General features: G+C 42.1%; 1 protein-coding gene across 1 annotated transcript in view; it reads left to right on the forward strand.

Moving 5' to 3' along the window:
* LOC141259643 (amine sulfotransferase-like) overlaps positions 1-22,820 on the forward strand; it is a 113,115-nt gene that overhangs the window by 56,990 nt on the left and 33,305 nt on the right. The window contains exons 3-5 of the mRNA XM_073675910.1: positions 8,116-8,336; positions 11,986-12,112; positions 15,953-16,047. Coding sequence (XP_073532011.1) covers positions 8,116-8,336; positions 11,986-12,112; positions 15,953-16,047 — 443 coding nt within the window. The remainder of the gene's footprint in view (positions 1-8,115; positions 8,337-11,985; positions 12,113-15,952; positions 16,048-22,820) is intronic.

The raw sequence follows: 22,820 nt of genomic DNA on the forward strand, positions 1-22,820 counted from the left end.
CAGAAGCATGACCTGGACACAAAGTACTGGTCACTACAACGTACTGGTGACTACAACATACTAGTCTCTACAACAGCAGTTTGCAATTTTCACTCAGCAACATCCACTGCTGCTTGTTTCGGGAAGACACCCATGTAGTCAAAATCGTCACTACACTTGTAGATAAAATTCCCTAAGGGGTATAATTTCCAAAATGGGATCACTTGAGGGGGGAATCTGCTCTCCTAGCACTTAAGTGCTCTGTATATGGAGATGGCAAACTATTCTAAGAAATTCTGCGCTCCCGGTGGCACTCCATCTATCCCGAGTCTCGCCATATGGCTAAGCAGTACTGTACAGCCACAGATGGGGTATTTGTACATTTGTCAGAAATGGTAGGACAAATTTTGATGCCATTTTTACCCATTTCCCAGTGTGAAAATGTAAAATGTGGGGCGAAAACAAAATTTTGGTGCTAAAAATGTAATTATTTTTTCTTCACTGCCTAATGTATAAAATGCTGTGACCCACCTGTGGTGTCAATATGATCACTGCACCCCTATATGAATTTATTGAGAGGTGTAGTTTGTAAAATGGGGTCACTTATGGGGGGTTCTGCTGTTCTGGCATCTCAGGGGCTCTGCCAATGAGACATGGCACCTTCAAACCAGTCCAGCAAAATCTAAACTCCAATATCCCTTCTGAGCATTGCACTGTGCCTCAAAAGTAGTTTTTGACCACATATGGTGTATCGGCGTACTCAGGGAAAATTGCATAACAAATTTTGGGGTCCATTTTCTCCTGCAATCTTTATGAAAATGAAAACATTTGGGGCTAAAATAACTATTTTCTGGGAAAAATATATTTTTTTCATTTTCACAGATCAACGTTGTAAAATTCTGTGAAGCACTTGTGGGTTCAAGGTGCTCACCACACATCGGTAGATGTGACTGTTCTATCCGGCAGCCGGCGATACACTGACAGAAGCATGATCACTCCTGCAATGTATTCTTCTGCCGTGAGAAAGGTCACATGAGTTCATCAGCTCATGAGTTCTGGTGACCTCACTTACAGTACCACCACTGCTTGAGAAAGTTCTCATGCAGCAGCGGTGCAGTAAGTAAGATCACCAAAGCTCATCAGCTGATGAACTCAAGGGACCTCTCTCACAGCAGCTCAGCGCTATGCACTGACACAGGAGCCATTACATTCATGTGTAAATGTGTAGCCTGCTTTCATGTAGAGCAATTACATCAGTGACTGCTGATGTGACTGCTCTATAATTGATCCAGTTGCCATGGGACACTTTGTATTATGTCATCATGTCGGACATGTGGGGTATTTAGTTTTTGTGTTATTTTTGTTTTTTTTTACAGGGGACAATGGCTTCAAATGGATTAGGTGTTAGGCGAGTATAAAGTTTTTTCTTTGTTTTTTACAGGGGACAATGTCGTCAGGGTATTAGGTGTTAGGTGAGTATACTGTGTTTTTTATTTTTAAATAAATTATTAAAACTCTTTGGATTTTTATTTCAAATAATGGATTTTTTTCAGGCCGTGTGTTTATTTGCAAACTTTTACTATGAGGTTAGTAATGGGGGCATTTTACAGACTTCTCTCCATTACTAACCTGGGCTTCATGTCAGCTGCCAATACAAAGCTGACATGAATCCCAACCCCATTACCCCTCTTGCCACCAGGGCAAATGGGAAGAGCGAGACTAAGTGCCAGATGTGGTGCATATTATTGATGTGCCATTTCTGGGGTGGCTGAGAGTTGATGTTATTAGCCTTGGAGGGGGCCAGTATCCATGGCCCCTTCCCTGGCTATTAATGTCAGCCCACAGCTGTATGGTTAGCCTTTGCTGACTAGATTTTATATTCTGGGGTCCCCCTGTAATCTAGCCCGTAAACGCTAAGCAAACAGCTGTGGGCTGTTAATAATAGCCACGGAACATCTTTGGCTAATGGCCCCTTTCCCTGGCTAGAAATATCAGCCTCCAGTGGTCGGCTTTCCCTCTTCTGGTTTTGAAAATTACACGGGAGCTCACAGCATTTTTTTCATTTATTTTTTTCGTTATTAACAAATACAGTATAATACACACCCAAGGTACACAATGACACAGGAGTGTAATCGCTCCTGTGCCAGTGTATAGCGCTGAGCTGCTGTGAGAGAGGTCACTGTAGTTCATCAGCTGATGAGTTCCGGTGATCTCACTTAGGGCACCGCCGCTGCTTGAGAATTTTCTCACCCAGCGGCGGTGCAGTAAGTGAGATCACCGGAGATCATCAGCTGATGAACTTCTGTGACCTCTCTCATGGCAGCTCAGTGCTATACACTGACAGAGGAGCGATTACACTCCTGTGTCAGTGTGTAGCCAGCTGTCCTGTAGCGCACTCACATCTGCTCATGTGACTTCTCTACAAGTGAGATCTGCGTGGGACACTGCCTTACTGGCAAAACAACAAAGCTAAAGATAAACAATAGCACAGTCCGTAGCAGTGTGGGATTTGCCACAAAGGTTGCCGTCCCAGCCTTCAGCTCCTCTCTGTGCTGTGGCCTTCCAGTCTGGAGTCTTTGCCACTCGAAACTCAACAACAGAAAAAAATGGTGACTGAGCATTTAAACCTTGCTCAGCCACACCCTGAGGCGGAGGTATGAGAATGACTTCCCTCCCATCTCTATGTCATTCCCATAAAACCACACCCTTTAAAAAAAGTTAACCCCCAGCATATAACATGCTGGCAGAAAGTCTCTTGGTTTCAGTTCGCATGCCAGCAACCTGCGTGACACATACCTCCCCTCATATATCATACCAGTGACTCTGTCACTCTATCTATCTATGTATCCACATCTCTCTATCTATCTATCTATCTATCTATCTGTCTATCTGTCTGTCTGTCTATGTATCTATCTATATATCTATCTATCTATATCTATCTCTATCTATCTACCCATATATCTATTTATCCATCCATATTTCTATGTTTCCATATACAGTTGGAACCAGAAGTTTACATACACTATGTAAAAAGACACATATGCATGGTTTTCTCAATATCTGACATGAAATCAGAATAAACCTTTCCAGTTTTAGGCCAATTAGGATTACCATAATTTTTAATATTTGCCAAATGCCAGAATAATGAGAGAGAGAGAGAATATTTTAAATCATTTTTATTACTTACCGCAAAGTGAAAAGTTTACTATGACTTTAAACAATTCTGGACTGCACATATGACGATGTCATGTGTTTGGAAGCTTATGATAGTTTTTTTGGCAACATCTGAGTTAATTAGAGACACATGTGTGGATGTATTTTAATGCATGCCTGAAACTCACTGCTTCTTTGGGGTAGCATCATGGGAAAGTCTAAAGAAATCAGCCAAGATATCAGAAAGAGAATTGTGGACTTGCACAAGTCTGGCTCATCCTTGGGTACAATTTCAAGATACCTGAAGGTGCCTTGTTCATCTCTACAAACAATTATATGCAAGTACAAACAAGATGGGAATGTCCATAATGTGCTTTGGTCCGACATGTGCATATCAACTCAATGACAAAAGCAAAAGACCTTGTGAAGATGATGGCAGAAGCTGGTAAGATTGTGTCAATATCCACAGTGAAGCGAGTACTATATGAACATGGGCTGAAAGTCCACTCTGCCCGGAAGAAGCCTTCACTGCAAAAGAAACCTAAATAAAACAGATTAATGTTTGCAAATGCATACAGAAACAAAGACCTTAATTTTTGGAGACAAGTCCTGTGGTCTGATGAAACTAAAATTGAACTTTTTGGGCATAATGACCATCTTTACGTTTGGAGGAAAAAGGGAGAAGCTTGGAATCTTAAGAACACCATCCCAACTGTGAAACATGGAGGTGGCAGCATCATGTTGTGGGGCTGTTTTGCTACAGGAGGGACTGGTGCACTTCACAAAATACAGGTACATCTCACAAAATTAGAATATCATCAAAAAGTTAATTTATTTCAGTTCTTCAATACAAAAAGTGAAACTGAAATATTATACTGAGTCATTACAAACAGAGTAATCTATTTCAAGTGTTTATTTCTGTTAATGTTGATGAATATGGCTTACAGCCAATGAAAACACAAAAGTCATTATCTCAGTAAATTAGAATACTTTTTAACAACAGCTTAAAAAATGTTTTTAAAATCTGAAATGTTGGCCTATTGAAATGTATGTTCAGTAAATGCAGTCAGTACTTGGTCGGGGCTCCTTTTGCATCAGTTACTGAATCAATGCAGCGTGGCATGGAGGCGCTCAGCCTGTGGCACTGATGAGGTGTTATGGAAGCCCAGGTTGCTTTGATAGCAGCCTTCAGCTTCCCTGCATTGCTGGGTCTGGTGTCTCTTATCTTCCTCTTGACAATACCCCATACATTCTCTATGGGGTTAAGGTCAGGTGAGTTTACTGGCCAATCAAGCACAGTGATACTGTTGTTTTTAAACAAGGTATTGGCACTTTTGGCATTGTGGAGAGGTGACAAATCCTCCAAAAAGCTTGTCAGCAGAAGGAAGAATGAAGTGCTCTAAAATTTCCTGGTAGACGGCTGCACTGACTTTGGTCTTAATAAAACACAGCGGACCTACTCTAGCAGATGACATGGCTCCCCAAACCATCACTGATTGTGGAAACTTCACAATAGACCTCAAGCAGCTTGGATTGTGTGTCTCTCCACTCTTCCTCCAGACTCTGGGACCTTGATCTTTAAATGAAAATTGGAACTCTGGGACTTTGTGGAGTGCGTCAATGACAGCCTTCTGGACATCTGTCAAGTCTGCAGTCTTCCCCATGATTGTGGAGTCTACTGAAACAGACTAAGGGACCTTTTTAAACACGTAGGAAGCCTTTGCAGGTGTTTTTTATTAAATATTTTAATTTACTGAGATAATGACTGTTGTGTTTTCATTGGCTGTAAGCCATAATCATCAACATTAACAGAAATAAACACTTGAAATAGATCACTCTGCTTGTAATGACTTTATATGATATATGAGTTTCACTTTTTGTATTGAAGAACTGAAAGAAATTAACTTTTTGATGATTTTCTAATTTAGTGAGAAGCACCTGTAGATGGCATCATGAGAAAGGAAGATTATGTGGCAGTACTGAAGCAACATCTCAAAACATCAGCCAGGAAGTTAAAGATTGGTCGGAAATGGGTCTTCCAAATAGACAATGACCTGAAGCATACTGCCAAAGTGGTAACAAAGTAGCTTAAGGATAACAAAGTCAATGTTTTGGAGTGGCCATCACAGAGCCCTGATCTCAATCCTATTGAAAATTTATGGGAAAGTTGAAAAGGCAGGTGGGAGCAAGGCAACCGGCAAACCTGGATCAGTAACACCAGTTTTGTCAGGAAGAATGGGCCCAAATTCCGACCAACCATTGTGAGAAGCTTGTGGAAGGATATCCCAAACGTTTAACCCAAGTCATTCAGTTTAATGGCAATGGTACCAAATACTAATGAAATGTATGTAAACTTTAGAATATGAAGTAAGTAATAAAAATGCCTTAAAACATTCTCTCTCTTTCTCTCTCTCTCATTATTCTGGCATTTGGCAAATATTAAAAATTATGGTAATCCTAACTGACCTAAAACGGGAAAGGTTTATTCTGATTTCATGTCAGATATTGAGAAAAACATGCATATGTGTTTTTTTATGTAGTGTATGGAAACTTCTGGTTTCAACTGTATATAGTATAGTAAAAAACTGCAGGCAGCACTCCAAAATTACTTTGAGAAAAATATGGACTTTTTTAGCCCGGTGTGGCAATGTTTCGGTTGCGGACAACTTTCATCAAGCAGTGTACAGAGTGCAAGTGCATAGTATATATCATGATTTCAATTTACAATATTATTAATAAATTAGTGCAAAGAAATCATTGTACATGGTACAGCCATCATCATTACCTATATAGTGCAATATATCAATGCAAATCATATAATATAATCTGTCCAAAGCGCATTTCATTTTTATATACATCAACATAAAGTGCCTTGTATATTAAGTATCAATAAATAATCTCATGTGTGGTATAATTAATTGCGGAGTATGACTCACCCATTCTTTTTTATTATTATGCCTCAGCGTGTGTACCGCCAGTATCAGAGTCCGGAAACATGCTTCTGCGCATGTCCGTTCACGTCATCTCCTAATAGTCAATCACTGCATCCAGAATCTCAGACGGGGACCACGCCTGTGCAATACGGTCTCCCGATACACGGTCGCCATCTTTGTTTAGGGAGATCATCTCCCTTTGCCTTCACATGGTGTGACCAACATTAAGAGGCAAATAGAGACTAAACACAGGAGCCAATGTCATATGGAGGCATCTCCATCTATTTGACAAGTGCATCCATGTTTCACTGGGGTATATTTTATTTTATATGCCATATATAACCAGGACCATGCAAAACATCACCTTTTTCAAGGTGACAATTGCAACGGTCACAGGCGCTATTAGGGGGCTTCAGTCCTTAAAGTACCAGTCCCTCAGATGTACCACTGGAATAAATCAAGGCAAGTGTTATTTTTCGTTTTTATATATCGCCCCTCTATATGGGCTCTCAGGTTCCATTAAAATCTCATTGCCTCTATAAAAAAAAATCACAAGCACTGGCTGATGGGGGTAGTAGTCTCATCATCCAGTGCTTGTGACCCATAGTAAGCTTTTTACCGCGAGTCAGAGTCACAGCTGGGGGATCACGGTGACATATGACAGCGTGATCCCGCAGCGCTCTGACCTGCGGTAGCTATGTCACCGCTGATCAGAGCCTCTGTTTCCCACACTGTCACTCAGATGACAACATGGGAAACCAGGGATGTTTGGGTCCCCCATTCGTATGAATAGGGTCTGGGTTAGGGTACTTTTCTGGTACCCGAACCCGAACTTTTAAAAGCTGTTCGTCCGAACCCGCTGGACCTGAACATCCAGGGGTCCACCCATCTCTAATCCTATTACTGATTCAGTTGTACATTTTATTATCTGATCTGCTATTCTCATGGAGTAAAACCATATATACCCTATCAGTCCTATAGTGGTGGGTACATACCATATTAACTATGGTTTAAATTACCTACTTAAATTTACAATTATTATTCTCTATGAAATTGGGAAATTGGACTGATTGTTGACAATGGTTTAATTCCATAAGAAAGCAGACACCCTCCAAAAGAATCGCACTCACCAGATCCCAAACAGTTAGAGTTGGCAAGAGAATGAGCTCTCACACAGAAACCTGAGTCACTGTCCGGTCCCCTGACGGATGTTGGCTCCTCCTGGTGACCAGAAGCAGTACCAGTCGCGCTCGGGAGAGGAATGATACTGATACCCGATCTGTGTATGAGAGGTGCAGCGCAATGGAGCTGGAATTGCGAGGAACCTGACAGAGACGCAGATCTCTGTGTGAGAGCCCATCCACCATCGGCACTTGTCAATTGTAATTGTTTGGGGTCTTGTGAGTACGATTCTGCTTTCATTTGGGGGTGTCAGCTTTCTTTTGGGGATATCTGATTCTATTTCTATTTGTGTATACATATTCTATACAGCATCAGGGTTGCCAACCGTCCAGATATTCATGGATAGTCCATGAAAATAGGGTACTGTTTTCCACTGTCCATAAAAGAAAAAAAAAAGAAAATTTGATATTTCTATGATTTTATTATGTTGAGGAAACTAGTACAAATTATTATAACTGTATTCACCGTCATTTTACAGTTCATAATGAACGCAACTAATGAATGTCTTTTTATCAAAATATGAGGCTGCAAACATTCAGTATATCACTTAAATTCCTAATGAGTTTTTATGGTTTTCCTATGTGTCCATAAAAAATGTTGACTGTCTGTGATTTTTTTTGTCTTAGCTGTCCAACAAAAAAATTAAACATCAAATTGGCACTCTGTACAGCACTAGGGCCCTGATACATCAAGCAGTTTTTGGCAGAATTATGTAAAACTGCTTAAAATGTTTCAACATGGTGTTTTTATGCAAAATTCGGAGAGTTCACTCAAGTTTTTGAAAAATGTTTCGAGTTTGGAAGGAACAGGGGGGTGACTAAGTGCAACATAATAAATGTATTATATTTTACTCTATATTTACTACCAGGAACTATTTGGACACAACAGATTCTAAGTTTAATATACAGTGAAGGGTACAGAAATGGAACAGAAAAAAAAAAAACTTCTGAACGAGTACCATGGATAGAATTTCAAGCTCTCAGTAAGGATGGAAATTGTGACCATAACAGTCGTCCCTCTCCTCGCTTGTTTGCATCACATTTATCATATGAGTTTGTACCACGTGAACTGAAAAACAAGAAGGCAAAGGTAAGAGAAGCTAATGCAAATTACTTTTGTTTTTAACATCTCTTTTTCCCTTAATCCTAAACAAAAGTACAATTATAGGGGTTCTGTTCTGTGCTTGCAAATCAATATAGTTAAGTAATAAATTGTTTAATCCAACTAATCCCCTCACCTTCAGGCTGTGTGCCCACGATGCGTTTTTAATGCGCTTCCGCAGCGTTTTTGCAGCTGCAGAAACGCATTAAAAATGCATGGTAGAAGGGCAGCAATGTTCCCCAATGATAATCCGCATGTGCTTTGCTCATGCTGCGGAAATTTCCGCTGCGGATTATCATTGCGGAAAAAAACGCAGCACTACCAATTATTTTGCGGAAGCGCTGCGTTTTCGCCGCCATTGACTTGCATTAGAACACACCAATTCCGCAAGACTTCATCTGTACTTGCGTAATTGGCGCGTTCTAATGTGCGGATGGTACCCAGGTGTAGAGGACAGGAGACTCTCCTCCACACCCAGGTACCATAAAAAGAAGAATTAAATAAAAAATAAAGATTATATTCACCTTCCGACGGCCCCCGGACTCCTTCTCTTCACTTGCTGACAGATCGCGCAGGACTGAAGGACCTGCGCTGACGTCACAGTCATGTGACGGCAGGTCTTTTCAGTACCGCGATCTGACGGCAGCCAGCACAGGAGCGTTGCAAGTCTCAGCGGCCATCGGAAGGTAAGTATTAGTTTATTTTTTTATTTTTAACCACTCTCTCGGGACACACTATATAAATCCATGCCGTTTGCATGGATTTATATAGTGTGACCTAGTTGTCACAAGCACTTTCCAAGTGATGCTAAAATTGCTTGGAAAGCGCTTGTAAATCCACATGCGGAAATGCCAGTGAAGAACGCTTCATTTCCGCATGTCCCTCGCAGGAAAACTCATGTACAATCCGCATGTGCAATCCGCATGTACAATCCGCATGTGCAATCCACATGTACAATCTGCATGCGTTTTTTCTGCCAGGGAGATGCAGAAACGCTCAGGAAAAAATCCGGAGCATTTCTGCATCGTGGTCACATAGCCAAAAGGTAACTCTTCTAAGGCTGGCAAACACATTAGATAACTGTAGGCCAAATACTCATTTGGCTGATAGCTATCTCCCACAATTCCCCATACACCTAACCACTCATACAGCTGACCTGATGTGTTATGAATAGGACGAGTACAATAAGCCATGAATCATCACACTTTACTGTAAACAAAAGAATGGGGAAAATTTAATTTTAACTGCCCAATCTTTCTCCAGCCATTGGTAGAAGAGTTAAGAGGCCCCATAAACATTACAAGGACAGTTGGTTCCAACTAAATCAGACGGTTCGGACAACTTTATTCTAATATCTGTGGATAACTTATCTGTTCGCTCTTTTCATTGCTGATTTTAGGACCATCCATGAAACTTTCTTATAATTTCCTCGTTTTTTTTTGCATATTATAAGCAGTAATCCCATTAGCAGATCATTTACAATGGCAGGTAACTGCAGCATGTCTACATTCTAGCAAGAGGGGCCATCTATAGTTCTCCGAATAGCTGGGTGGTTAAGAGCACTGCTGTGTGGAAAAAAAGGCACAACGCTAAACTAGCACCCATTTATTTGCAGGATTGTTGTGGGTCCCAGAGGTCAAAGCCTCGTCAACCATAAGGTAATGGCATAGCCTAGTGGTATGCCATCACTCTGTAATAAGGGAAAACCCCTTTAAGCCTCAATAACAAAGTCTTAAATCAATTAAAAGACACATATTCCATGTACACATATGTACTACCAGCCCATAACGCCATGTAATGCAACACATATCAAGATAAAGTAGGGGAAAGCAAATGTACGAGATGTACTACATCTTTATTAATACATCTGAACTAAATTACATAGACAATATTAGTACAAAGAAACACAAAATTACTGGAATACAGACAAACAGGATTGGGAAACAGCTGGATAAAAAAGAACATCCTGCAATGTTTATGGCTACCGCAATATGGCAATGTATAACCACAGGTTTAAAAATAACATAAACGCGTACTGTCAAGGAGAAATATTGTAGCAAATGGAGTAATGACATAAAGCCAAGGTATATAAACCACCTTTTAATTCCATAAAGATATGTGGGGTCCCAAAATAAGCTTAAAAAGGGCTGATAACTATAGCAAAAAAATAGTAGACATCCCTTAAAGTAAGGCCTCATTCACATGTCCTTGTCTCCAGTGCGTGTGGTGACAGTTTTCACACATAATAAAGACACTTATACACATAAACGCATTCAAATGAAGGGGTCTGCGCACATGTCAGTGTGTTTCCACAGACCGTTTGACACACATGCACACTGATGACACACGGATGACATCTGTGTGTCATCAGTGTGACACGTACCGGTGCCTGGGAAACAGCTGTACAGTTCGCGCTGTTCCCAGGTGCCGGGTGCTGGAGGCAATTCTCATTATTGTCCCATGCTTGCGCTGATCTCAGTGCGAGCAGGCGACAATGATGAGACTTGACTCCAGTGCCCAGTATCGCTGTTTCCCAGGCGCCGGTACATGTGATTCTGATGCTGCACACGGGCGGCACACGGTTGCTACACGTATGCCACACAAGTACACTTATATCACCGACACTGTTTTTTCCAGTAGCAGAAATATCAGGACATTTGAAAGAGCCCTAAAACTGAAAGTGACATCAGATAGAACAGCAATTCAGATATATCATCTTGTACAAACAATAAATAGCGCCTCCTAATGTCAGTTCTAAAATCTTTGCACTATGAAGGACCAATTATATTCCTTAATACCAACCAGTCACAAATCGTCGGGTTAAAGAAAAAAATAGAAAATTCTTACATGTTTTGGAGGGTGGTAGGATGGCATTAAAAAGATGGCACAAATCCGCTGTGCAAGAGAAAGGTGATGGTACCTGTCCTTATGGAATCACGCAAATCAGTCTATGAGTCCCAATGAAACTAATTATGGAATAACTGCCCCCATAGAAGTGACCAGTACGTCTCCCTCATCGCTAATCGCTCAACCCCCCTGAAACAAAGGGCCAACAAGATGTTAATGGGATACAGAATGAAAAACTGGTGGATAAAGCAGAGGGCAAAAGTTGAGGTGCTGTTAGACAACAAATGAAGTTTACAGCTCTTAGCACTGACAACAAATGCTGATGTGGAATTTGGTTTTAGCTCACTGGGCTTTAGTTTACGTTCCATCAGGCAAGTGTATGGGTAATATATAATAATATAATAATAATATGTAATCTGTTATCGTTGGTTTTCTCATTTGGCACTACGCAATTCTACTTAGAGTGTTCAATGAGAAGAGACATTATAACAATTTTTAATCATTAAATTAAGTTTTAATGTTTTCACTCCTGCTGTGGCCATAGTAAATATTAATCCTATCTATTAAGACAATCTATAGACACAAGCTACTACATTTATAGGTAAAGCTATCCCCGGGCTTAGTCCAAGCCATGCCTAAATTTCCAACCCAATTGGAATTCAATACTGAAATCACTAAAACAGTAAATTGAATGAGCTTTCATGTGTGATAGAATAGAATTAATGTTCTTTTCATTCCTTTCATAAACTGCAAAATTTGTTTGTTTTTCTTCTGTTATTTTTTATTAAAGATTATATATGTGATGAGAAATCCAAAGGATGTCATAAAATCTCTATATCATTTTGAAGCCATGGCCGCCTATGCAGAAACCTCACCAGATTTTGAGCACTTCTTTCAAAAGTTTTTAGATGGTGATGGTAAGTGTTAATATTTATAGATTTACAGATACACAGAACACATAAAGTGCTGTTTACTGTATCTAAACATATAAATGCTGTCACAGGGGTAACTCACAGGCCTCCACAGTGCCTCTCTACTCACTGTGCAGTTTCTTCTCATGTCAGGCCGCCGTGCTGAGTCTGTTTATCGCAGCACTACTGCATCTACATGTGGCATTCATTCTGCCTTAGGGGACATGGCAGGTCTCTGCTGGAATTTAACCCCGCTGTGTCCTGCAGAGGTTAGGTTCCCTTGCCTAACCTGCTATCCTGTGCTAACAGGGCCTATATTAGGCAGCTTCTCCTACCACTTTTCACCTGAGTCCATCTGCTAGCTTCTCGTTTAACCCCTTAGTGACAGAGCTAATTTTGACCTTAATAACCTGGCCAAACTTTTGAAATCTGACCAGTGTCACTTTGTGAGGTAATAGCTCTGGAACGCTTTTACGGATCCCAGTGTTTCAGAGATTGTTTTTTTGTGACATATTGTACTTCATGATAGTGGCAACATTTGTTTTATATGAAATGCGTTTAGTTGTGAAAATCATAGTGTTCAAAATTCTCAAACCAATAGGATAATTTCTTGTTGTGCCCGGTGCCTGCCGATTGATCTCAGCGGGCCTGCCGTTTTTTTTCATGAAGAGGAGGCGGAGGCACAGGGATGGAGGAGGAGGGCCCAGAGGATGGTGGAGGGACTGATGGGGCTTTGAGACATAATTTCTCTCTCCTTTGACATGTTATATCATGCCAGAAGAGACAGAAATTATTTTTATAGCGGACACACTCTCTTTTTTTGTGATCGCTGTTATTCATTGACTTATGGCAATCCTGTGATTACTGACCTGAAAAACCCGCCCTGATTGTGTTCTCCAAGGTCTCAGCTACCTCTGGTAGATTTTCAGACTCTGGGGGGCTCTATAGACTTATTTATACAAATATCTCAAGGGACGTCATACTGTAGAGGGATCAGCCTTATTCTCCTTTGCACATGGAAACACTAGAAGCTATGGAATGAAACTGTAAGGGAGAAGATACAGTTTATATGCTAGAAAAAACTTTTTGACAGTAAGAGTGATCGACGAGTGGAACAGTCTGCCACAAGAGGTGGTGAGTTCTCCTTCAATGGAAGTCTTCAAACAGAGACTGGACAGACATATGTCTGAGATGGTTTAGTGGATGCTGCATTGAGCAGGGGTTTGGACGCGATGAACCTGGAGGTCCCTTCCAACTCTAACATTCTATGATTCTATGATTTCCAATCCCAAGGGAATAAGGCCCCTTAGCGGCCACTGTTTTAAAGCGTATCGGCGGTCGTTAAGGGGTCAAGCATTTGTCTATTTTAACTCTTTCATTTTTGACCCAGTTTGTCTACTCGTTCTGTCTGATCTCTCCACTCCTGACTTCGGACCATCTGGATATGCCTCTGTCTCGCCCCTCTGTAGCCTGCATCAGCACCTCTGACCCTCCGGTCAGATCTGGTGATTGCCCTGCAGTGGTAACTGGTGCCTCACAGCGGTAAAGCCTATCCTCACCATCAGAAAAAATTAGTGCAAAAACCTTCATACATTCCTCCAAAGTGAATAACAGAGTTATACAACTCTACTAAGTACATTAACTAAAGGAAATGCGTACCTGTTTTAAGCAGGCTCCTATTTTCTTACATGACAGAAGCACCTTTATTTCTTGAGGAACCACATGAAAATAGTACATCTATGGAGTCCTCAGAGGACTTGCCATACTATTAAGATTGCTGATTCCAAAGGCACTGACATTGTCATTCCATAATAGTACCATGTTATAACCTGGTATTGTCACAGGGGCAACTCGCATGACTCCACAGCGCTGCACCCCTCAAGGTGCGGTTTCTCTTCGTGGCAGACCTCTCCACTGAGTTTATTTCCTTCTGCACTCCTCAGCACCTCTGTACCTGCATGTCGATCCCATCTAGCCTTAGGGGGACGTGGCTGGTCTCTGCAGGATTTTAACCCTGCTGTGTCCTGCCTGCAGATATCAGGCTTGCTGACTTATTCCATGCCAGCAGGGCTTTTATTAGGCAGCTCCTTCCTCCACTCCTTGACCGAATGTTGGTTCCTACCCTGTTAGCCTACTTTGTTTGTCTCAATATTCCGTTTCCTGAAACTGACCCGATTAGTTTTCCCATCCAGCCTGACCTTTCCGCTCCTGACCTCGGTTACTTTTCCTGATCCTGTGCTGCCTGCCCCAACCTCAGACCACATGACTATACCTCTGTTTCACCCCTCTGTACCTTCTGGTCAGCTGCTGAAGACCTGGGGACTTCCTTAGAGTAGTACCTGGTGACTACCGGCGGCCAAGCCTATCCCCGGTAGTCACTTAGTTATGCCCTTCCTAGGTGAGCCTGGTCCATGGCGCAGTGGGTTCACACCCACCAGCGTTACAGGTATTACCGCTTAATGCTGTTCCATGGGACTGAGATGCTATTTCAAACAATGCTTCTACTAATGAATTGTGCCACATTGAAGAGTATAATCAATGAAGGTGATCATGTCCCTTCTAACAGTTAGGGTATGTGCCCACGATGCCGATTTGAAGCAAATATTTCCTGAGCATTTCTGCATCTCCTTGGCAAAAAGAAAGCACGCAGATTTTACAAGCGTTTTTTTTCAAGTGGTTTTCCAAACGATTTTGAGCATCACTTGGAAAAGGGCTTGACAAGTTGGTCACACAATATAAATCCATGCAACTGGCATGGATTTATATTGTGTGACCACCTTATGAGGAGATTTCTGCTTCAAATCATGCATCTAGTGTAAATAAAAAGAATTAGAAAGTAAAAAGAAAAAAAAAACCTTATACTCACCTCTCCGGCGGCCCCCGGTCTCCTCCAGGCGGCGATCCTTTCCTCTCGGCGGCCCGCGGTGTACTGGCAGGACCTGCGGTGATGTTATTTAGTCAGCTGATGGTCACGCGACCGCTGACGTCAGCGGTCAGCTGATGGTCGCGTGACCATCAACTGACTAGATGACATCACCGCAGGTCCTGCCAGTACACCGCGGGCTGCGGAGGAGTGAGGACGCCGCCGGGAGAAGATGGGGGCCGCCGAAGAGGTGAGTATAAGGTTTTTATATATGAATATTTCTTTTTATTTTTTACGTTATAATTCTTTTTTAACTTGCAGGTACCATGGTACCCGAGTCGGATGAGAGTCTCCTCTTCTCCAGACCTGGGTACCATCCATGCATTGAACCACATAACATCCGCATGTATACATGTATACATGCGGATGTTATGCGGTTCAATGAAAGTCAATGGGCGTCATTTCGCTGCAAAATCACGCCCAAATTGGTTGTGCTGTGGATTTTTCCGCAATGATAATCTGCAGTGGAAATTTCCGCAGCATGTGCACAGCGCATACGGATTATCATTTGGAAACATGGCAGACATCTTAACAAGCGATTTTAATGCGTTTCCGCGGCGGAAATGCCGCCGCGGAAACACATTAAATCTGCATCATGGGCACACAGCCTTAATCATTAGGGATACAAATAGTAGAACCATCTCCTCCTATATGTTATTGATGGTTTATCTTACGCATAGGGCATCGATTTTAAATAATCGGAAAACTGTTAAAGTTCATTGTTACAATGTAAACTATGCTTTAAATATGGAACTGGTAATCATTTAGACTTGGACCTGATGTGTGGTTCTGTTGCTAAACATTGTATGATAAAATTCTCTTTTATCATATTAATTACAGCTCATTATTTTCAAATAATAATGTCGTAATGAAGCTAATACTCATACTCCAAAACATTCATATGTTTCATACTTGATCCACAGTTTTTGCTGGCAGCTGGTTTGATCATGTCCGAAGATGGCATACCCATCAGGATTGTTCCAATATCCTTTTCATAAAGTTTGAAGATATGATCATGGTAAAGACAAATGTATCTTTTTATATCTTACCATGTTTATTTTATATCAAGTTTTGAAGTTGCTGTTCACTTCAATACTAGCTGATTTGCAGTACTTGGAGCTATCCTGCTCCACTCCATGCAATATTTACATCTAGCCACTAGTGTTGAGCATTCCGTTACTGAAATATCAGGTATCGACCGATATTCGCGGTATAGGAGTTCCGATACTGAGTTCCGATACTTTTAGGATATCGAATACCGGAATCGGAAGTTCCCATAATGCCTGCGCTCTGCAGTGTCTCTGAAGGATGACAAGCTGGATGGCAGCGCTCAGCTTACTGTACTTGTCATTTAGTGTTAAAGGATTTATTAAAAAAAAAAATAGTGTTTTCATGCACCGTCTCTTTAAAAAAGCGGGCCGGCAATTCATCAGCGGCATACACCGGTACCCGACAATTTAGAATAGAAAGAATAGAGCATCACACATAGATTAGATAGATAGAAACATGTCAGTCACATATATAATAAGTACAGTGACAGTGTTGATTACTGTACTTGTCATTTAGTGTTAAAATAAAGGATTTATTAAAAAAAAAATTGGCGTGGGGTTCCCCGTAATTTTAGTCTCTAGCAGAGGTTAAGCAGACGGCTGGGGCACATGTTTGAAGCCTGGGAAGGGGGTAATACCCACGGAGCTTCCCAGGCTACTAATATCAGCCCCAGCTGAATACCTAGCCTTTACTAGCTATTAAAATGGGGGACCCCCCAAAAAATGACGTGGGGTCCCCCCTATTTTAATAGCTAGCAAAGGCTAGGCAGACAGCTGGGGGCTGATATTAAAAGCCCAGGAAGGGTGCCATGAATATTGGCCTCCTCCCAGGCTAGAAACACCAGCCGTCAGCCGCCCCAGAAATGGCGCATCTACAGGATGCGCCAATTCTGGCACTTTGCCTCGCTCTTCCCACTTGCCCTGTAGCGGTGGCAGTGGGGTAATAGGGCTGACGTTGATGTCAGCTTATAATGCCAGCTGACATCAAGCCCAGGTTAGTAATGGAGAGGTGTCTATAAGACACCCCCATTACTAACCCCATAGTCAAAGATAAAAAAACACAAACACCCAGAATAAAGTCCTTTAATTGAAATAAACACACAATTCTTTATTGTTCTAAATTAAACCATACTTACCATCACGCCCATTCCAGCTGAAGCCAACTATCTCCTGCAATAAAAGTAAAATAATAAAGCAACTTCATCCTTACCTTTCGATGGTTCCCAGGACGGCTTCAGCAATGCTACATTCACATGACATGCTGGATCGCAGCCGAAAGCTGCCATCCAGCTTGCCATGCTGCAGACACTGAGAAGCGCAGGCATGCTTGCGCTCCTCAGTGTCTGGCTGTGACGGCATCCAGATGAGCCGAGTTCATGTCCAATGAACTCGATGTGCATGAGGTGAGCTGAGTTCATTGGACATGAGCTCACCTCATGCACGTCACTGACAGCGTGGTAGAATTCTCTCACGCTCACCGCATGCGCAGTAGAATTCTCCCACGCTGTCAGTGACGTGCATGAGGTGAGCTAAGTTCATTGGACATGAATTAGGCTCATCTGGATGCCATCACAGCCAGACACTGAGGAGCGCAAGCATGCCTGCGCTTCTCAGTGTCTGCGGCATGGCAAGCTGGATGGCAGCTTTCGGCTGCGATCCAGCCTGTCATGTGAATGTAGCAGAGCTGGGGCAGTCCTGGGAACCATCGAAAGGTAAGGATGAGGTTGCTTTATTATTTTACTTTTATTGCAGGAGACATTGGCTTCAGCTGGAATGGGCGTGATGGTAAGTATGGATTAATTTAGAACATAAAAGAATTGTGTGTTTATTTCAATTAAATGACTTTATTCTGGGTGTTTGTGTTTTTTTTAACTTTGACTATGGGGTTAGTAATGGGGATGTCTTATAGACGCCTCTCCATTACTAACCTGGGCTTGATGTCAGCTGGCATTATAAGCTGACATCAACCCCAGCACTATTACCCCACTGCCACCACTACAGGGCAGTGGGAAGAGCAAGGCTAAGTGTCAGAATTGGCACATCCTATGGATGCACCATTTCTGGGGCGGCTGAGGGCTGGTGTTTCTAGCCTGGGAGGGGGCCAATATTCATGGCACCCTTCCTGGGCTATTAATATCAGCCCCCAGCTGTCTGCCTAGCCTTTGCTAGCTATTAAAATAGGGGGGACCCCACGTCATTTTTTTGGGGGTCCCCCATTTTAATAGCTAGTAAAGCCTAGATATTCAGCAGGGGGCTGATATTAGTAGCCTGGGAAGCTCCGTGGGTATTACCCCCTTCCCAGGCTTCAAACATCTGCCCCAGCCGTCTGCTTAACCTCCGCTAGAGACTAAAATTACGTGGAACCCCACGCCAAGTTCTTTTTTAATAAATCCTTTATTTTAACACTAAATGACAAGTACAGTAATCAACACTGTCACTGTACTTATCATATATGTGACTGACATGTTTCTATCTATCTAATCTATGCGTGATGCTCTATTCCTTCTATTCTAAATTGTCGGGTACCGATGCTGAATTGCCGGCCGGCTTTTTTAAAGAGACGGTGCATGAAAACACTATTATTTTTTTTTAATAAATCCTTTAACACTAAATGACAAGTACAGTAAGCAACACTATCACTGTACTTCTTATATATGTGACTGACATGTTTCTATCTATCTAATCTATGTGTGATGCTCTATTCTTTCTGTTCTAAATTTTCGGGTACCGGTGTATGCCATTGCTGAATTGCTGGCTTTTCATGTAATACATTCTACATTATTCTTAGTTGTTTTCCTTCATGTAGAATTAACCTACAAGGAAAGAAAGGGTTTATTTTCATTCCGATATTTGTGTCCCATTGACTTGCATTGGTTTCCGGTATCAGAATCGGCGATATCCGATATTTTTTGGGTATCGGTCTGATCCAAACCGATCCGATATTTCCCGATATCGGAAGGTATCGCTCAACACTACTAGCCACCAATTAAGCTAATAACAACTGATCGATGGGGGGTGCTGGGTGTAAGACAGCCACTGAACTTATGTAAAGTGATGTTTCAGTGCTTTGAAAAAATATTTATGCCCCCTGAACTTTTCCACATTCATGTTACACCGACAAACTTAAATGTATTTTATTCAGATTTTATGTGATATACCAACACAAAGTAGCAAGTATTTGTGAGATATAATTGAAATGATAAATTTTCTAAATATATAAAAAAATATAAAACTGAAAATGAAGACATACATTTGCTTGCAGCCCACCTGATTCAATATTTGGTAGGACCACCTTTCACTGCAATTTTTGCTGCAAGCCTTTTGTGGTATGTCTCTACCAGCTTTGCATGAAGACGGAGAGCGTCTAAATAGCCATATTCAAGTCTTGGCACAGATTCTCTACGGCATTTAGGTCTGGACCATTCAAACACATGAAAATGCTTTGATCTAAACCATTTCATTACAGCTCTGGCAGTATGTTTAGGGTTGTTGTTCTGCAGGAAAGTGAATCTACGCCCCCAGTCTCAAGTGTATTGCAGCCTCTGACAGGTTTTACTCCAGGATTGCCCTATATTTAGGTCCATTCACCTTCCCATCAACTCGGATCAGTTTCCCCATCTCTGCTAGAGAAAAGCATCCCCACAGCATGATTCTGCCACCACCATGTTTGACAGTGGAGATGTTGTATTCAGAGTGATGTGCAGTGTTAGTTTTCCACCACACATAGCGTATTGGATTTAACGCACAAAGTTCTACTTTGGCCTCATCTGACCAGAGCACCTTCTACATGATACTTGTGCCCCCTACATGGTGTTTTACAAACTGCAAATTAAATTTCTTTTGGCTTGCTTTCAAAAATGGCTTTATTCTTGCCACTCTTATATAAAGCCCAGATTTGTGCAGTATACAACTAATAGTTGTCCTTTGGATAGATCACTGCAGCTCCTTTAAAGTGACTATGGGCCTCTAGGTTGCTTCTGTAATAAGTGCTCTCTTTGCTTGGGATGCAAGTTTAGGTGGACGGGCATGTCTTGGTAGGTTTGAAGTTATACTGTACTCCTTCTATTTTTGGATGATGGATTAAACAGTGCTTTATGAGATGTTCAGAGCTTAAGCTATTTTTTTTAACCTAACCCTGCATAATTCTCCACAGCTTTATTCCTGACCTGTCTGGTGTGCTCATTGGTTTTCATTATGCTGTTTGATCCCTAACGTTCTCAAATACTGTTGTAAATAGGTCAAATGAAACTATAAGGGATTATTCAATAGCATGCATATAACCCTTAAAAATACAATTTTATTGATATTGATTAAAGTATCCAGAAAAAAACCCTTAGTGCAACTAAATAACACAGAAAAATAAACAGAAGGCCTGAGATTCAGACCTAATTATTATTATTATTTATTATTATAGCGCCATTTATTCCATGGCTCTTTACATGTGAAAAAGGGTGTATGCATAGCAAAACACTTACAATAATCTTAGCATAACGAGTCAGCGACTGGTACAGGAGAGAGGACCCTGCCCGCGAGGGCTCACAATCACAGTCTACCTAATAAGACCAGATTAAATGATGTTCAAAGATACTAGTTCCCTAGTCCCAAGGACCAACACTTAGCATGTCCCCTCTTTTTCAGATATGATTGCAGATATGTATCATTTGTGACCACCAATTCAAAGTCAATTTTAAGAGAGATAAGTGTATTAATCAGGTCATGGGATGAAAAATAAAATCCCAGGTAATAACATATAATCTATGGTAATGGGAAAAAATTATTTCAGCTCACCTGGGTCAGCATGCTCGGTCCACTTTCTCATGAAACACGGTGCTCGGATTGTAAAGATCCCCATCTGGGAGACATTAGGCAGTGATGAAAGGGTAGCTATCCGGCAACTCGTGAAATTGACTTAAAAAATAGCCTGTATTTTGAAAAAATTAAAAACATGAGACCATAGTGCAAATAAAAGTGTACAGAGGCTTACTTGTTTTGAATAGGTAGATCCTTACTCATGGCATAATGCAATGTAGAAATGGAAAAACTTTTAAGGCATATGGAGAAAGTAGCCGCCCACCGACATGACCTGTTCTGAAGCTCAATTACACATGAGTCCAGAGTCTCAGAAAACTCAGTTTTAACCCTGAATGAATTGACTGTTTCTATTTTTAAAAAATGAAAGGTTGAAAAAATAATTACAAACTCCATTAATATAGCTCGCCAAATATAACTCACATAATATCAACCTAGAAACAGACAATTACAATGAATATAGCAGGAAAACAGCTAGTAGAAAATATAGCAAGTAGAAATGAACAGAACATTAATACAAAAACATTAATTCATTTCTCATATTTAAACCTGTTGGATATCTAATATTTAATTTCAAAATCCACTGTGCTTCTTTTTTCCGTAATAATTTAACCCTGTCCCCACATTTGATGAAATATAGGGACAGTTTCCAATGTACTTACACGTAAGCAGCTGACATTACCTCCATGTTCATTCATATAATCTATAGACCTACAGTTCTGCTCATCGTTATTGCCACCCATGAAGTTTGTTATGGATCCGGGTGGTGGAACCTCTGTGCTGCGGTGCAAGGAGGGACCAGAGGGGCGTAACTAGGTATCAACTCGGACTGACCAAGGTCGCACGGCGGCTCAATCGACTCCGTGAACCAGGGAAGTGACTCGCCCCCTGGGCCTGTGTTGTGTGTGCACGTGTGTGCGGGGAATACCCGGAGCCGGATCGCTGGGGGTTGTAGTCTCCGTGGCGATGACCCGGTCCGTGCCCAGGGTGGTCAAATCAGTGGCAGGGTTATTAGTATGATGATGGTCCGACTACGCCACCCGTGGATTGCGGTCAGTGGGGACCGCCGCTGCAAGGCAGACCGCTGAGGCCGGTGTTGTGTGTGCAGCTAAGAATGGGATGACTCCCCACGGGAGAAGTATAGCCTCAGGGTAGTTGGTATGGATGATGGGAGTGATGGTGCACGAGCGCAGCAGGAACAACTCAGAGTCTGTGCAGTGCAGTTCAGGGTCTTTACTAGTGTTATAAAGCAGACCCTCCCGGGAGTACTTGTTAGCAGTAGAGGCCTGGTCAGTCTGTGAGCAAGCAGGATCTCCCCTGGCCAGGTGGAGTTGTAGGCCTCCCCGTCTATCTGCACTCCTCCTGGCTACCTTGCTGTATGCGGGTAGAAGTAGCCCACGTCCCTGAGTGTACCGTGTGGTGCTCACTGGTATAGCCAGTGACTTGGGGCCTTCTGTTAGCCTCCGCTCCATGATGGCGGTGCTGGTCCCTTGCTTGTGACCGTGCCTCCGGGCTTCTATGGCCAGAGGACCTGGAATCCCCTGCCGGTTGGATTCTGCTGCTGGACCTGGATGTCCCCACAGCCTCGGACTCCGTGTCCGGTCTTAGTGTCTTCAGCCAGGGCGAGCTATCTGTCTTCCAGCCCCTGGCACTCGCTCCTGCTCCTACAGAGCTCCTAGTTCTTGCTTTCCCTCTCCAGGCTCTGACTGACCTAATCCCGCCCCAGACCCAGTTTATAAGGGCAGATTCCTCCCCTCCCAGGTCTGGGCGGGCGGTGTTGCATGCTTAGGGCTCCTGACCAGAGAAACCTCCCACTTGCTCTCAGACGTAATATTTCTATTACTGTGGTAACCAGACCCCTGGGGTGCCACATTCCCCCCTAGTAAAATTTAGTACTCCGGGACTAAACATATTTTTAAAGAAACATAAATGC

The sequence above is a fragment of the Phyllobates terribilis genome, unplaced genomic scaffold, assembly GCF_046119375.1.
Source record: "Phyllobates terribilis strain yellow unplaced genomic scaffold, ASM4611937v1 Scaffold_3__8_contigs__length_932513732, whole genome shotgun sequence".
Taxonomy (NCBI): domain Eukaryota; kingdom Metazoa; phylum Chordata; class Amphibia; order Anura; family Dendrobatidae; genus Phyllobates; species Phyllobates terribilis.